Genomic DNA, 17,670 nt, shown 5'->3' with positions numbered 1-17,670 from the left:
TGCACCAGAGCGTGAACATTGAATTTCCTCTGCAGCTTTTGTGGTCACAGTGTCGACCTAGTACTGTTCAACAAATGCCAGTCACCTAACTTACACAAAAGCCATTATATGTTGCATGACACCACAACTTTATCAGGTCAAACTAACTTAAAGGGGATGAAAAATGTTTATTTTTTTTAAAGTAGGACACTTCTTTTTTTTCTGCCTCGTGTGCTGGAGTAGAAACCAAAACCAAGCTTCATACTGAACTTCTGGTTGTGTCGACTTCTGGCTGCTGTGAAGAGGGAAGCATGCCAAATGAAATTTCCCTTGTACAGTAGAATTGAACAAATGCTTCACTTCCCTACAAGCATTTCAAGTATTAATAGAACATCAGACTACATAAAGCACATGACAAATGTTTATAGAAATTGTGAGGTTTATTTAAAGCAAAGCTTAAATGTCAGGGGATGTACAGTATACATAGTAAAAGAGCATTTCTGGAAACAACTTTCAATTTCATTTTTCAAAATGGCTAAGGGGAAGTACATCTTTACCTGTTTGGAACAACTCATTAATAATCAAATATTACACTGAAGTTCTGTGTACTGAAACTACACACTGATGCACAAATACCTGGATGTACCAGAAGCCAGAAAATTGACAATGCCTTACTTTAATAACAGATGAAACAGAGAGAAGAACTAAAGAAAAACATTAGTAGAAAATATCAAAAATGAAAGCAATGAAACACCTTAAAATGTCCTAGTCTTTACATAAAAATCCTCAAACATCACAGTTCGGCATGTTCAATAGAAATATTACAAGGGCTGGTCATTACTGGCTCCACATGATTCTGACAGAGCAGTCCACCAAATGTGTGGAGGGCAGAATGTCTGCTCTCAGGCATACATGTCCTCACGGTCCGCGTTGTAGATCTCACCCTCCTGCAGTGAAGCAAAGTTTAGGAAGTGCGAAGGTCGATGGACTTCATGGTAGAACTCTTTGGGGTTGGCGAGCTGCAGGTCGTACTTCATGTTCGGGTCATGGCGCACGCCTGTAAGAAGGAAAAGTTTAAATGGCTGAATGTTAAGAAGTGATCTATGCTGCCAATTCTGTAGAAATTCCTAAATGAATACAACCCGTGTTATTATGAGGAAAGAAAAGGCTACATGTATTCCAAAACATAGGTTTCAGTTGACAGGTATAATTCACAAGAACCATTTATCTACTGTCACAAGAAAAAGACAAGTAATGAAGAAACTGGAGATGCAGACACAAACTCAATCTAAAAAGTATTCAATAATACTGATTTTAATTTAAATATAAAGTATCTACTGACCCATGAAGTTGTAGTTCCAGGACACCTGACCAGGCACCATGAAGAAGCCCAGGAAGCGATCAGAGAGCAGCATCTGTACTCTCTCATAGTGAGACGGCAGGTAGCCTTTCGGGTTGTTGCCCTTATCTGTGTTCTGTCGACCCCACTCATATCCACTGGGTGTCAGCTTGTAGGCGGTGAGTGTGCATGAGCCGGGGGTGAAGCTGGAAAATTGAGGCAAAATTAATCCAACTATAATTCACAAACATCAAAAATCATTTAAGATTATACTTCTCCAATGCTCAAAAAATTCTGTCACTTTAGATGACAGATGTCTTTGTGATGAACTGTACCTGCAGGTTATGATGATGGTCTTCTCTCCATCCCAAGAGGGGTTGTCAGCCATAACCTTGGCGTGGGTAGTAACATCCTGTGGGGACAGCTGGGGCGACTCGTTTGGCTGGGTGTGGATCCAGCCGAGGGGCTCCATTTCCTGTTTGAGGGGATAAGTTAAAAAATGCTGCCACTTCAAAAAGATGATCTTTAAACATGTTACAAGAGCAGCTGGTACAAGTGACAGGTTGATCATCAGCTGGATTATTTGTCAAAGTGATGCGTGTCTTACTTTTAGGTATTCATGACCAGGCAGCTGGTTGGGAAGGTGGACAGTCTGATGTGTTCCCCACTGTGGTACCATGACAATACAACGGATCTCCTTCACCTGGGGGTTATCTGGTGGGCTGGTTCCATACAGGTAGCCTGCAATCTAAAACAAAACAGAGCATGGTTTGTTTCCTATTTAAACACCTAACACCTTTAAAATATTGATCAATAGGAAAGGAAATATAATGTCTACTATGCAGTTTTTTGAATGCCTAGAGTACCTGTGCTCGCAGATCTGAGATACAGATAAACTTCTTCAGGACGTTCTTAGGCAGGATGTAGGTGTAGCCTGTCTCTTTGATGTCATCAGATGACACGTAGATGTGGTTGGTTCGGAGATGGAGGTTGGCAGCTGATATGGCCCTGACAGGTGAATGATAAACAAATTAAAGCCAACGTAGAGAGAAACAAAAGATAATGTACTCAGACTCTGCATGCATCAAATACTGAAAGGGGCCTAAAAGTTAAAGTCTCTCAGCACACCTGACTCTCCACTCGGTCTTGGAGGAGAAGGTCTGGGTCTCGTAGTTGGAGGTGGTGGAGGTGATGATTTCGTCACCGTGTTTGTTGACCGTTCTGGTTTGTGTGGCTGTGAGCTGTGACTGCTCTTTGGTCTGCTTCTCAATCTCCGCAATCTGCTGACGCTGCTGTGAGGGAGCGGAGATCTCCATACCGAGGATGATGTCACGGATCTCAGACTGAGTAAGGGAGGCCACGTTCACACTGGATAAGGAAAAAGGAAGTAGTGACTATTTAATACAAGTCTGGTTTTATCTGTTCATTTGGGTCACATATCAGGAAATTGGTAGCTTTAAAGTTGGAAAAAAACACAGCATATGAACATCACAGTAATAATGAAATGTATATATCTGAAGCAAATGTTCAGTCCTTTAACCAACACTCACTTGTTCTTTTTGCCGTAATCTGCCAGAATGAGATCTTTGAGCTGCACTTCCACCTTGATCCACTCCTCGTCTGTGAGTGTGGGCCAGATGTGATGGGGCTCGGTGATCGTGGTCTTGTCAGGTTTCAGGATCACCTTGGCACGGTCGTTGTTGACGTGGAGTGCTCTGAGGATCAGGATGAGCCTGGAGAAGGCCTAGAAATGGAGCAGACCACCAAACAGAAACTATTTACACACAGAGATAAGATGCAACTCAAAATAAAAGCAACTGAATGAGCTTTGTTGGGAAATCAGCCTAGGCTTAAAAACATTAATCTTAACTTCATATGATCCCCTTAACCCTGGTCTGAGTCTCGTGATATAGCATGAAACTCACTGTGTAAGACGAGATAGTCTTGAGCCAGTCATCGTAGAGATTGAACAGCACCATCTGAGGCTCTGTGGCCTTCAGGATCAGGTCTCCAAACTTCTCCACCTTCAGACAGGCCTGGAAAGGCAGCTGCAGCTCAGAGCCTTTGATCACGATGTTGGGGAAGTCGAGCAAGTGGACCTGTACAGAAACAAAAAACAATTAAAACTTGTTGGAGACATATGGAACCTTTAGAAATGATGACTACATAGGCTTGCAGTTATCATATTATTAGTTATTAGCATGAAGTCTTACCTCCAGAGGGTCGAGCATGCCCTTCCTGGTCACAATGATTTGTTTCGGCTGCTCCTCCACAGGGAGGGAGCGAATCAGGGCAGCCACTTCTTCAGCTGTCTTCCATTTGGCCAGCTACAGGGGTGAAGGAGGAGAAAGTTCAACACTCAGGAAGGGAAAAACAAACTTCAATGCTGCTGCCAAACACTTTAATAAGTCAGTAAAATAAGCACAGTTTGTGATTATAAAAGTGAGCTTAGGGAGTTTTATACAGTACCTGTCCCAGACGTTTCTGTCCGGCCCACACAGAGGTGTGAATGATCTTGAGGAAGAGCTGACCAGTCCTGGGGTTGAAGATAAAGATGGCTCCATTGATGGGCTTTGTGGTCAAGTTACCCTCAAAGGTCTGTTAGAATAGATGAATACATGAGACAAAACAAAAACGCAGCATCTCTTAATTCTGGTTCTGGACACTGAAAATGTGCCCTGTAAGGATATAATACTTTTTAGTGAAAGTACATAGAAGTTATATTGCCACTCCTCACCTTGTGGATGGTGACTCGGTACACGTTGGTGTCATCTACGAACCAGATGATCTGGTTGGAGAAAAGTTCACCATAGTTCTGTGAGGACAGGTAGGGCTCAGTGGGCTCGGAGGAGTACAGCTGCAGACCTTTGCGGATGCGTTCTCTGAGCACGTACAGGGCAGGGTTGGCCTTCATGATTTTGGCCATGGCTTGCTGGATGAGAGGCTTGCTTCCAGGGAACCAATTACCATAGCCGCTATTGAGAAGAAAAAAATGACACTTTTAAAACACCGAAGTGAGACTACTTAAAAAAAATTATAAATCAAGGTTCCCTCTTTGTTTCCCACAGTTTTTAATTTGAGGAAATGTAAATAACTGTTGCTGACAGTTCAGTCTGTGTTGAACAAGTTAGGAAGCTAGTGTGAATTCCTCAGAAGCTCTTTTAGAGCATAGATGTTGACATAAAAGAGTGGGTGCCAAAATCCACAGTGCTGTCTAACATTTGCCAAACTGATTTCAGGTATATTTTTCAACACTGTACAACAGTGCTGAATCAGGAAGAAAAAGCTATTTCTGCCTTTTTTTTTACATGAAAATCGTTGCTTCGTAGCTACCTAAAGCTATGAAAGCTGCTAAATGATGTGCTCAAACAAACTATGAGGCATCCTATTTTTGTGTTCTCATCCACAACAAACAGTTCATCTCTGTATTCATACTGGTCATGTGTCCATGCTAGTAAAAATCTCACCTGTGGAGATTGTAAGCCAGGTCGATAGCAATCAGCACCCCTGTTGGGGACGGGTAGATACTCATGTTGTCGGTGGTGTAGTCCAAGAACTTGGCTCTGGCGTAGCGCTCGATGTCATGTGAGTCATAGTCGCCCCAACGTAGCTGAATGTCGATCCAGTACTTCTGTGTGGTGGTGCTGTCCATCACGTCCCTGTTTTAAATCATAGATGAAGCACCTTTAAAAACACTTCTATATATAATGCTGCTTTAATGAATTCACTTAATGTCTCAATGTGAGCTTCAATGTTTTGAGTCATGCAAATAAAAAGTCTGAAGCTTATTTGCAGGAAGCTTTTAAAGTCTTACTTTGAGTCAGCAAGCAGAGATGGTCGAGAGACGTTCCACTTGTATGAAGCAAAGAGGAGGATGTCTGCACAGGATGAGTTCATCTTGTAAGACTTCCTGGGATGGATGGTCTCCTTCTGCACTGTCTCAATCTCCAGAGCGTCAAGCTCCTGATCGAACACCTGGAAACAAGAACAGATGAGTCAATATTAGAACAAGTACAAAGCCATTTAAAGAACACTCTTCAGCTTGATGTTTTTCTGCAGCTGTGCTTAACATTAAGGAGGTAAGCACAAAAAAAAATAACATAAAACACACCTGACAGAGATCCATGACAATGCTCTCATGAATCTTCTGCCACAAGTGAGCCCTGAAGATCTGAATGAGGGAGATCTTTAGAGTGGGGATCTTGCCATGCATGAAGATTCCTGTCAGGTCAAGTTGCACCTGGAAACCAACGTACACCTAGAGACAGAGGAGAGAGATTAGTTGTTGTGAAAAGATGTGTTGACACATTTTGTTTTAAAACCTCGACTTCCTCAACAGAATTTATACTAACGTTTGCTCTGTTGATGGTGGGCGACCACCAAAGTGTGAAGCGACGGTTGGGGATTTGATTCAGACCAGACCTTTGGGCATTGGTCAGCTTCTTCCATTTCATGGACTCCTCAAAACCACTGGCCTTTTCCCTATGAAGTCCAGAAATTCAGAAAATTGATGCTTTTTCATGAGGGAAATCCACAACTTGTTTAAGCATATACAGAAAATACACATTTGAATTGATCAACTATGCAATAAAACACAGTTGGAGCAATGTTAGGGTACTTTCTATTCCTTCAGTATAGTTTGAGGTTTCAAACGACCTCAAAATGCACAAGTGTTCTTAGTGAGCTCACCAGAAGAGACCCTCCCAGGTGGGGAAGTAAGTGCCTTTGAAGAGTGTGTGTTCAAGGATACCCTCCACACCACCCAGAGCTTGGATCATGTCTGTGCGGTAGTTGTTCAAGTTCCACAGTTTGCCATCGTGCCTCTGGTGGGTCCACCAGAAGGGATTTTGCTTCAACACCTGCACCCAACATAGAGAGCCATCAATAGATGTATCAAAATATCAAATATACCACAAACTTGCATACTTCAAAATCCAAATTTGTGGTGCATAAAGTCAGAATAAAATCCGCAGTACATGTGAGGTTGCAAAAGTAAGCTAAGTTTGTTTTGCTCAAATCACGTTTTTCCCTCTGGCCTTGTTTTCAGGCCAAACATGTAATTGTTTTGTTCTGTTAAAGTCTCACAGGAACCCAAAGGATCACACCAAGACTTAAGACTTTTAATCTTCTTTGGTTAAACTGTAGTTAATCATAATTCCTCGACTAGACACTACACTATTATAATAAAAAGGTACACAAAACATAATTTCATATACATTTAAAAAATTGTGCCTAAACAAACCTGGTACTGTTTGAAGTCTGTCCTGACTCTCCAGCCTTTGTCATAGGCCAGTGTGTGTCTGTCCTTCTGGAAGAGCGTGTTGATACGAGGGATTCCTCTGTCCCATGAGTCCTCCAAATCCTCAAGGGTCAGACGCCTGAAACACAAAATACACTGCTTTTCACATTGTCTAGATTCAGATCATAGTCTTAAAATATGTATTGACATACTTCTTAACATATTAGCAGCAGGTCCTATTAAACCTTGAGCTGAGATGTTGCATGTAATTGAAAAGCAGAATAGGAAAGTACCTGTTCTGGGCAATGGCCTCTTGTCTTTTCAGAGCGTACTCGGCCCACACTCTCTGGGAGTCAATAAACTCGCTCTCCCATGGCTGAATGTACCGATACAGATTAGGAATCAGCTGGTCTTCTTCATGGCTCATTCCAGACCTGAAGTGAGTGATACCCACATCTGTCTGCTTTGACCACCTGTAAGAAGAGAGAGGGAGAAGAATAAAAGCTCAGTTCACTTAAGCCGTTGACAAACAAGAGATCAAGATGAATTGAGTTTTCAAGGTGGCTTACCTGAGGTCTGACTGTGGGATCAGAACGTGGCCCATGGACAGCATACCAAGGCCACCCAGTTCTTTGGGGGTGTAGAAGACCACAGGAGGGAAGCGACTTGGCATTTTGGAGTTCAGGCCGATCTTAATACGGGTCTGAATCTTGTTCTCACACTTAACCAGCAGGTCCAGGAGCTCTTGTGTGTTCACTACGGCCTCACGGAAATACGTCATGAGACCGATCAGAGCTGTGTTCCACTTGTTCACAATCTGGAGGCAGAGGAAAGACAAAACTGAAATATTCTCTCATGGTAATCAACACAATTATTTCAAATAGTACATGCTATGATTTGGTTTTTTTTGGGTATGAGGTATCCTTCTTACCTTTGTGAACGTGGTGGATCCAGAGGCCATCAAGATCTGACGCACTCTGTTGTGGAAACGCTGCATTGATTCGTCATCAACACGCAGGAAACACTGTGCTGTCCTCTCTTTGGTTACCTATAAGAGTATGAAAATTACAAATTAAACACAGATACCAGTTTCACCCTGTCAAAACTTAGCCGTTAGCATAACATTGGCTAACTTTGTACATCACTTCCTCACCTCATTCTGCAGGTTCCACACACCGTCCTTGTGAGTGAACTCTTCGTAGCTGGTGCGGCATTTAGGCAAGATACGGCACTCAAAGCCACACATGTTGAAGAGCAGGTTGGGGTTGTCTTTGCTGTAGACTGACACAAAGCTGTTCTCCCACTGAACTGTGGTCACTGATCTGGGCAGGCGGTTCTTGATGTCCCAGAACACAGCACGGCCACTATAAAAAAGAGACATAAGTTACAGCCTTCTGTCTCGAAATCTGGTACAAGAATAACAATAGAAGATACTACTATTTTTTTGGCTGTTATCTTTAATTGGAACTCACAGGTTAACATCATGCTTCATCAGCCTCATGCGGGCATCACGGGGCCAGCACTTCTTGTTGTTATAGCCGACTATGTTCTCGTTGTTGGGGTCTGGATGCTCCGTGAGGTACCTCTGAATCAGATCCCTGGCCTCATCAGCAGAGAACCTGATGAACCAATAAGGCACATTACTTACAATTCATCTATAAAACTGTCTTCTTACAATCATCTTTTGGCGACTGAACCCACCTGAAGAAGATGTGGATGCGGTCAATGTATCTGCAGTACAGTCTGATTGGGTGAGCGCTCTCTGTTGCGGTGTCTTGGAAACTCAGGAAATCGTTGGGCATCTGAGGTGGACCGGCCATCTCGCTAGCACGGTGCAGGCCGAGCACCAGCAGGTCCATCACCAAGCCGTAGTACTGCACAATGAATGAGGCAAACTGGAGTCCCCTGATGATACCGTAGGAGTTGGTGTGGTTCATATCCTAGTAAGACAAAGAGACAGAGGATATCACATGAAGCAAAAATTTGTTAAACTGAGAACTATATTAAAATATCCACTAAGATTGTTCAGACATTAATGAATAAGTGTATTTACTTTGTAGTTGATGACCACGTTGTTTTTGGCGGTCATGTAATCAGCAATGTTGTGGTCAACAATGAGACGCAGCAACCTGTTGAGCAGTGTCAGATCGATCTTCTCGTACATCTTCTCATAGCGAGACTCCAGCATCACGTTACACTCTCCTTCAGCAGTCTCCCACACATCCTGCAAGTTGTTGATGCCTGGAAAGAAGAAACACAATGCCTTCAGATAACGTTTAACTTATGTGCAGGAAGAAATCTCTCATATGATTCTTATTCTAGCATAAAGTTTAATTCCATCTAAATGATTATTGAGGTAACACTGAGCTGGGTCTGACCTTGGCACCACTTGTAGACCAGCAGTGGTGGTGGTTCAGTGTCTGCAGGTTTGATCCAGGGTGGGAAGAGGCGTCTCTTGTCAGCCTCATACCACAGGTACTGGTCAAGGTAGGCGTCAGTGATCTTCTCAAGAGGCTCTACATCGTACACAGGCACGAGGTGGCTGTACAAGTCCATGAACTCGATTCCCACCTGCAAAAGAGGAGGCAGTTCAGAGGCTAGCAAGAATGACATAACAGGTAAGATATGCGTTAACATAGCAAGAAAACTCAGGCTTTGATACTGAGGTGTTTGCTGAAAATCAACAGTTGCTTTAAAACCTCAGGCTTCACTACTCTGTCAGGTTAGATGATTTTCACCATCACCTTAACCAAGTTGTAAGGAGTGCTGTGCACAGGACATCTATGGGATGACTTCTATTTATCTAGAGGTGTACATTCATAGTTTGTATCTGCACGTTTTGATCCTGACCTCTTTGAAGGCTCTCTGTGTGAGCAGGTGACGTTTGATCCTGGACAAAGCCTCATGAGGATTGTCGTACGCCTGCTCAATCAGCCCCAGCTCCTCCCTCTGACTCTGGTTCAAACGAGACTTCACACTGGGGGAGCGCAGAGACACAAATCAATGATGTATATATAGGATAGTGGAGCATTTCGATTGTATTGTGTGTATAACCATCAACTGATAAGTTGTTGTTTGAATTCTGTTACCTGTATGCCTCCTTGAGTCTTTCCAGGGCCAGGATGAGCAGCTTTGTGTCGTGTTTGTATGACAGTGGAGGGAATGGGATGGGTGAGAACCTGCGGCTCTCCAGCCAGTGAACAGTGGTGGTGTAGATGGCAACCGCCTCTTCAGCTGTGATGTAGGGGCCATCCTGTAGGCAGAAAAGTCACACTTTGTTAGAGAAGTCAGACTGAACAAAAACATCCTATTGTAGCATGGATGTAGGAAGGAAATTTGAGAAATTTTTGTTTGTGTCCAAGATTTTAAGCCAATACATGAGTGGGCTGTTAGACGAGCTCAATGAACACAGTTAATGTTTAAACAGTACAATAAAAGCGCCAACTACAAGAATCAATGTCTGGATGGTGAGTGGCCAACTGCATCTGCAGCCAGCAAGATAGAAGTCACCATTCATTTCAATATTCCTCCAGTTCTTACGCACAGGCAAGCAGACCAATGCAAGTGCGCCTTTGTAGGAGGACTTCAATCAAAGTTTCAAATATTTAATTTAAACAGATTGACAATCAGCCCCTAAATTCAAACATGTGTGCAAGCTCTTCAAGAACACTGACTGCAGGGCAAAGGACTATGACATATCAATACAAACCTTCACATCATGAAACAGATTATACTTCATGTGCAAGATCTGTTTCAATATTCTCTGGGATTTTTCTGCGTGTTACCTTCAGGTAGTTGTGCTGTCTCTCCTGCTCGGCCTTCAGGTACAGACGGGTCAGTCTGCCCAGGTTCTTCTTGCACACCGTTTTGTCCACAGTGGCTCCACGACGGATTCTCTCACGGTTGTAGTGAGCGGTGTTGGTCCACCAGTCAGCTTTAGCCTTCACGTAGCGCAGGATCATGTTTTCGATGGGTGTGGGTAGACCTGGTACCTGTAATGAGGGGCACATAATTATCAGCTGAATTCTTGCTATAATCTCAACTATGCAGTTAGTATTTTTTAGGTTTTAAGAACTTTGCAAACCACAACAAAAACCAAGATTAAAATAAAGAATATATCTCAGAGGGCTAAAGCTTTAGCATTTTAAGCATGATAACAAATGAAGCACGTAATCCTGTGGTCAATCCTTGCTTTTTCAGTAACAGACTACTCCCTTTACAACACAGGACTCACTCACAGTAGAATAGATTACTGTAATGTACCAACCTTCCAGGGGATATTGGCCTTCCAGCACCTCCAGGACTCACTGAGGTGCTGCAGGATGGTTCTGGCCTTGTTCTGCTTGATACCCTCAGGCATCATGTCCAAGATGTCGTGCATCACAGCAGCACGCAGCTCAAGGTCAAAGTGAGACTCCACACGCTGCTTGGTCACAGTCTTGGCGACACCCTTAGAGTGACGTCCTGTAGGGGTAAATTAAAAAGTTGTTGATTAGCTGTAAGGTTCCTGGCGATGCATCATACAATTTTGTAGACAAAATATGAGTGGCTGTCGCAAACGGGGCTGTGGGCAGGGGTGCACATGTACCTTCAAACTGCCTGGCCAGCAGATTTCCCAGCCACCTCTCCAGTAGCGGAGTGATTCCTCGCATGAAGAACAGCCACACTCTCCAGCCGGCAGCCCAGAAGCCACAGCCTGGACCTTTGCCCACAGGACCCTGTTAAAAAAATCAAATCAGTTGAGTCTTACTTTCATGTGCAGTGTGAAAACTTTCTGGAAACTACATAAGTAGTTTGCAAATTGAATTTACAGTATATTTACTTACAGTGTTGAAGCGATAGTAGATGAGATGCTTCAGATCTTTGCACATCCTGATCTGTCTCATCAACTTGTACTTGTATCGATACATTCCCGTCAGCTGACCCACATGAGCAAAGATGTACTGCAGCCCATCAGACAACTATAATATGAAGGAAAATAATGACAAGGTAAATTTTAAAACATTTTTCTCATCCACACTCAAATGCAACCCTGATAAAAATGGGACATATTCTGCAGAATTTGTTGCTGGACAAACCTGGAAGGCGTCGACATTTCCCAGTCTGTACTGAACATGGCTGTCCACCACAAGTTTGCTGAGACGAAGCACCTCTCTGCACAAGTGGAAGGCATTACCGAAACGGGACTTCTTTCGCTCCTTAGAAACAAAAACAAGACCAGAGTTTTGCGTAAGCCTAAACCAGAAAGGTTAATGGGAATATTGTAGATTCCAATCAACACATTATTTACATACGTATTAGTCATTTGAGCACAATATAATGGAAAAAGACGGTACACAGTTTTTGATTCAGCATTTTGAAAGAACACCAGATTTTTTTTTACCTTTGTGGTCAGAGTCTTGACAGGCTTCAGATTGAAATTGTAGTCAAGATGCAGGTAGTTGAGGTTCTTACGATGGATGAGCAGATTGAGCATGTTGTAGCCCTGTCTGCACACCTGCAGACCCACCTCCACCCAGTCCAGCTTTGTGGACTGAAAGAACTTGGTGGCTTTGAAGGAGCGGAACAGATACCTGGCAGACAACATAGGGAAGATCTTTACTGACAAAAAGGTAAAACATGAGGAAGTAAGGAGTTTCAATTAGAAAGGTAAGGGACAGTAAACCAAACTGAATTCTCAGGTGCAGCTCACCTCTTCTTCTGCGCTTTGGGTGGTCTGTGTTTCAGAGCATTGAGCACATAGTACTTCAGCAGTTTCTGATACGACACACGCACTTTCACCGGCTGTCCTGCAGGGCAGTGCTCTCGATACCTGTGGATTAATAAGAAAACTGTTATTTTTCATGAAAGAGGTTAACAAAATACAATCTTCAACAGAAACAACCTTTTTTTTTTTAATTTCAAGAAACAACACCATTAAACAAACAGGTTGACAATTTCCTCACCAGTTCTTGACCAGGGGAATATCAATGGCGCGTCTTGTGCGGCCAGATCGGAGGTTGAAGGGTCTGGGTGCCCACAACAGAGCAATGCCGTTGGCTGTGTGGTCTGTGTAGAGCGGGGTTTCTTTGAGGAAGGGCTCCACATACTCAGGCAGCTCAAACTCCTCATCATCATCAGGTAGAGGCTCCTGGCTCTGGGAAAGTAGAGAGGATCACGTTTAAAATTAAACAGTGAGTCAATATTGAGATGCAAGTACAACAGCTACATGTATAAGAAGGGGAACTAATTAATAAAAAAAAAACTACACTTTAAATAATTGGAAATGTCTGATTAGTGAAGGGCAAACTGCTAATGCAGCCAGCAATATACAAGTCACCATTCATGTCAATATTCCTCTAGTTCTTACGCACAGGCAAGCAGACCAATGCAAGTGCGCCTTTGTAAGAGGACAATCAAAACTAGTCTTGTGATTTCCAGTGAAGGAATCACATTTATCTTTTCAAAGCTGGTACGGTAAACAATGTACAGTCAGGCCTGATCATGCAAACATACCTTGACAGAATGTCTGTGAGAAATGGGGTTGATCAGCGGGTCAAAGTAAAACGCTGGGAGATCTGGATCCTCTGTCTTGATAAACACCACATTGGGCGTGTGATACCTGTAGAAGTAAAGAGAAGAGTTAGAAGAGTTTCAACTTTATTTCTTACAACCAATGTGGATTATATTTATTCAATGTCAGTGAAAAAACTGTACTATACTGTACGAATTATCTCATTAGTTTTTTACCAGGTGAGGTGGACGTGATGCGGCAGGTTGTTGTACAGGTAAGGGAAGGCAATTTTGTACTCCGTCCTGATAGGCTGCCGAATGATGATCTTGTTGATGTCATTGAACTCATTCCAGTCTTCATCCCTGCAGGTGGCACAGAAATCAGTCAACTAAGGCAAACATTATTTGGCATCTACTCTCAATCAATTTTTTTGGGGTAGAACAAGATTTTAATGTTAAAATTTTACAGTTCACTTGCATACTTTAAGAAACAAAAAAAGAGAAGCATTTAATTCTGTGAGCATACACTGAGGTATTAGCTATGTGGTCACAAAGAGGGAACAGTATGAAATGGGAAGAAGTTGACTCTTTCTCAGAGGTAGGAGGTTCTTACTGGAGGTTGATGTCCCTGACCAGTGGCTCAAACTTTGGCCCCCCGGGGATGGCCATGTTTAAGGCCTTTGAGGTGAAAAAAGCCTTCAGGTCAAACAGATAGAAGTAGTTGAAATCCACCAGGTCTGTCATCAGCTGATTTGCCAGCCGGTACAGTGTGGACATCATGGGCAGAGTAAACTGCCAGCGACGGTAGGTGGTGCCATTCACAAACCTGAAAAGGGCACAGATTACAGTATGATTTCTTTAGCATCATATTAGCTAAACATGAACTTAAAGTCTCCCTTAACTGAGGTGATGGCTTACTTAGTTGTGTCTTTGAGGGGCTGGTGCTCATAGAACCACTCTACGCATGATGAGTCCTCCTCTGGGTCCAGCTCCATCTGAATGGCCTCCAGAGGCTCCACATCAAGGATGTTGTCAGCGTAGTCAAGCGGCGGCTCCTCATCATCAAACGGAGGAAATCGCATCCTTTTAAAGTGACGTCGATCTCGCTTCTCACGACGCATCATGATCCACATGGTGCTGGAAGGGGGAACAGGATACCAATGAGTTGAAATGTTCTCTACTAAAATGTACAATGCATCTCTTATGTGAATACCATAGACTACAACCATGACACAGTAATAGCACAGCATGGTCAACATCATACTCTCTCTCTCTCTTACCCCCACTGAGCGATGTAGACTGGCTCTATGACCCAGGGGATTTCATTCACAAAGGAAATGGCTCCAGTGATGTGGTAGAGGACAGGTACATCTCTGATCTGCTCCCAGGGCATGGGCATGTTTTCCAGCAGCTTCAGCACAGCATGGGGCATGTACTTCAGGGCACTGATTAGTAAAGAAGGAGATACAGGATATGTTATTTACATTTTATAAAACTTGTTCAAGGAGGTGATAATTAAAGGGTACTTGTTCTTACCCAAGATACACCCTCTTGTCGTGTCGAAACTTTCTGTTGGTCATATCTCCATGGTCCCTAATGATCTTGCGAACATGCTCAGGTGGCATGTCTTCTTTCTGAGCATCCACAAAGCCAAACTTCCTCTTCTCTGAATAGCGCTTTGCTTGCAAGTGTTGCCATTTTCTTGCTGTAAAATCAGAGGACATGTAAAGCATTAAGATACAATCAATAAGGTTGGTTAGCGATAAAAGTTGTGTATAACACCAGGCACATTTGGCATCAACTGAATGTCAACATACCTTTCTCTTGCAGTTTTTCCTCACTCATGTAGTCTGGGACCGGCACAGGAGGAGGAACACCTGGTGGCATCCCGGGAGGGACCCCTCTGTAGGGGAAGGTAGCAGCCATGTCGCCTTACTATAGAGAGGAAAAAAAGCAGACAAGTAGTTTAATTACCCAGAAAACCTTAACAGTGTGCAGTGAGCGTTTCATTTTTAGGTTTGTCTGTTGTAAGAAGCCTTGGGGACGGTGTTTGATGCCAGACTTAAGTGCACCCATCTATTTTTAAACTTGATAAACATATAAACTCAGTAGTTAAAACCAGTTTTTATCATCTGAGGCTTTTATCCTAAATTAAATCTGTTGTATCTTTTAATGATTTTGAGCGCTCGATTCATTCTTTTATGTCAACCCGTTTGGACTACTGTAATGCACTTTACACTGGCATTAATCAGGCCTCCCTCGCTAGCTTACAGGTAGTCCAAAATGCAGCTGCTCACCTGTTAACAGGAACCCGCAAGCATTAACACATCAGCCACGTTCTCTCATCCCTCCACTGGCTCTCTGTCCATTTTAGAATTCATTTTAAGATTTTAATGTTTGTTTTTAAGTCGCTAAATGGTCTGACACCCCAGTAGTACATATCTGATATCATACACATCTACAACCCCTCCAGAGCACTGAGGTCTGCTGATCAGATGCGTCTGGTCGTGCCAAAAAGCCGACAAAAGACGAGGGGTGACCGAGCTTTTTCAGTGGAAGCTCCTAAACTGTGGAATGAGCTACCCACCCAAGTCAAAATGCCCCCCACCCTGGATACTTTTACATCACGTCTTTAAACTCATTTTTACTCCTTGGCTTTTAATACAGCACAAGAGTTTGTGTTGGTCTTTGTGTGTCTTTTAATTTACTGTATTTTAAATTGTACTATTATTTATTTCTACTATTTGTATGTGTTGTGCAGCACTTTGGGAACCTTGTTGTTTTTAAAATGTGCTATATAATTCAAATGGATTGGATATTATTGCAAAAGAGAGAAATTGGCGGGTTGTTTATCCATGAAATAATTGCATATCTTTCCTTTGGTCTGACCCAGTGGTGGACAGTAACAGAATAAATTGACTGGAGTACTGTACTTAAGTATATTTTTTGAGTATCTGTACTTTACTTGAGTATTATTTTTTGGGTATACTTATTACTTTTACTCCGCTACATTAGGAGACAATTATTGTACTTTTTACTCCACTACATTTCTATCAATGCTCTAGTCACTCACTACTTTAGCTTTGAAGTCAGCTCATGAATTTCCTTCTCTTTTCTGAAATCCGATCCCTAAGACAGTAAAATATGTTTGTGTAGTTCTGTTTGTCTCAGGGGTTTAGTCGTACCTATAGATCATGTGTCTCCACGGTTGAACGTGGAGCAAACACAGAGCAGATTTCACTCAGATCAGGCAGTTCATTTAGAGGTGGTAATGATGGCTATAATTCTCCACCTGAGCACCCATGGTCATATCTTCAGCCCGTGTTAGAGGCTTTTGAATTGAAGAATGATATGTAGGCTATCGTTTAAAATGTTCTCCTTGTTTCCCACTCTGCCCAAACACACAAAAATTCACTGTCCAACCTGAGAAAGCGTGTTGAGCTACGTAACATTTGTTTCATTCCAGATGAACATTTTAAACTAAGTTGTCTGTGCTTGGAGTAACTTAGTTGCTGTTTTTATTCCATGATATAGTTTTTAGAGATTTCAAGTTATGGTTTCTAGATAAACGTAATGTAACAGATTGTACTCCTATGTATTCTTGACTACACTCATGTATTGTGAAAATACAAAGTTTTGAGATATTTTAAAAAGTACTTTGAATACCTAGGTATTTTTAAAAGCAAGTACTTTAACTCAAGTAATACCTTGACAGAGCAACTTTCACTTGTATTGGAGTAATATTCGACCTGGAGTATCTTTACTTTCACTTAAATAATGAAGCTGTGTACTTCGTCCACCGCTGGTCTGGCCTAACATTCGTAGATCACCTTCCAAAATGTTCCTATGTAAACAATACTAACAATAAATGCTGAGATTCATACATATATTTAATTCTGTATAATGTCGTAGTAAATGAAGCTGAATGGACACACATTTGTATGCTTCTCCTAGCGCCGATATAGATACAATAATAGCATTATTTAAGTATTAAATATCCGTATCATACTTCACTCTCAGTAAGAGAACTGCTAAGCCTACAACATGGCTCCCCGTGCGGCACACACTGTTCCTTGCGCACTGTATTATCCTGCAGTCTATGCTTTGTATCCATACAACAAACTAAACAGAAAAAAGTAGAAATATAAATTATTTGTATAAACTTTCTCGCACATGCAGCAATACATTACTGTGACAAAAGTCTCCTTATTGTTGAGAAGGCCCAACGTGGATGAAACGGTGCGGTGCTAAAGCTAGCATGGCAGCTAACAACTAACAAAACGTTGGAAAATGTTTGAAGAATACAAACCTTGCTACCTTCACTACCAGGGTCACTTGTTAACGCTGTAGACACTCTTCTTCCACACACACTCATCTACCAAACATTTCTCTCTTAAGAGTGTTTTGTCCTCGATTCGTTTCACCGTTTTGTTGATTTGTCTTCATACAACTGCATCACGCACGACAAACGATGGCGGCCTCGCGATCAGCGCTCATCAGCGGAACTCACAGACGCCGGTACGCTGGATATGAGTCTTTGTTAAGCGCGAGAGGCCGAGATCTACGTCCAAAAACTACGCAAACGTTGGAGAAGCGCAAACTTGCAAGTACCCGGATGATA

The 17,670-nt window shown here is 42.5% G+C and overlaps 1 protein-coding gene across 2 annotated transcripts; it reads right to left on the bottom strand.

Annotated features, from left to right (window-relative positions):
• Positions 1-496: 496 nt before the first annotated feature.
• On the bottom strand, positions 497-17,586 carry prpf8 (pre-mRNA processing factor 8). Of its 2 annotated transcripts, none has more exons than XM_034700920.1 (43): positions 17,359-17,586; positions 14,867-14,984; positions 14,586-14,754; positions 14,330-14,494; positions 13,968-14,186; positions 13,663-13,875; positions 13,287-13,412; positions 13,053-13,158; positions 12,503-12,693; positions 12,250-12,369; positions 11,941-12,130; positions 11,636-11,755; positions 11,384-11,518; positions 11,146-11,275; positions 10,825-11,021; positions 10,343-10,549; positions 9,647-9,810; positions 9,408-9,534; positions 8,936-9,128; positions 8,611-8,798; positions 8,259-8,497; positions 8,030-8,176; positions 7,711-7,921; positions 7,489-7,605; positions 7,127-7,374; positions 6,851-7,030; positions 6,561-6,696; positions 6,008-6,177; positions 5,671-5,800; positions 5,430-5,576; positions 5,133-5,293; positions 4,786-4,977; positions 4,056-4,293; positions 3,788-3,916; positions 3,532-3,645; positions 3,244-3,417; positions 2,869-3,062; positions 2,447-2,686; positions 2,185-2,326; positions 1,926-2,066; positions 1,654-1,793; positions 1,322-1,524; positions 497-1,036 (listed from the first exon to the last, which is right to left on the bottom strand). In XM_034700920.1, the coding sequence occupies exons 2-43, from the start codon at positions 14,973-14,975 to the stop codon at positions 882-884; spliced, it is 7,017 nt and encodes a 2,338-aa protein (XP_034556811.1). In that variant the 5' UTR covers positions 14,976-14,984; positions 17,359-17,586; the 3' UTR covers positions 497-881. The 2 variants fall into 2 exon arrangements, with proteins under 2 accessions (XP_034556811.1, XP_034556812.1); XM_034700921.1 differs by having other exon boundaries at positions 17,367-17,586.
• Between the last annotated feature and the right edge of the window lie 84 nt (positions 17,587-17,670).

Source organism: Notolabrus celidotus, chromosome 14, assembly GCF_009762535.1.
Source record: "Notolabrus celidotus isolate fNotCel1 chromosome 14, fNotCel1.pri, whole genome shotgun sequence".
NCBI classification, from domain to species: Eukaryota; Metazoa; Chordata; class Actinopteri; order Labriformes; family Labridae; genus Notolabrus; species Notolabrus celidotus.
Note: the sequence above shows the minus strand (reverse complement) of the source record. Positions and strands in the feature narration are given on the sequence as shown.

What these genes read in the sequence shown, in the direction of transcription:
- prpf8 (XM_034700920.1), bottom strand. Translation starts at nt 14,975, where the DNA reads ATGGCTGCTACCTTCCCCTACAGAGGGGTCCCTCCCGGGATGCCACCA. An exon ending in TCTCAGATCTGCGAGCACAG is followed by an intron (nt 2,067 to 2,184) that starts GTACTCTAGGCA and finishes GTTTTGTTTTAG; the next exon opens with ATTGCAGGCTACCTGTATGG. An exon ending in ACCATCATCATAACCTGCAG is followed by an intron (nt 1,525 to 1,653) that starts GTACAGTTCATC and finishes TCAATTTTCCAG; the next exon opens with CTTCACCCCCGGCTCATGCA.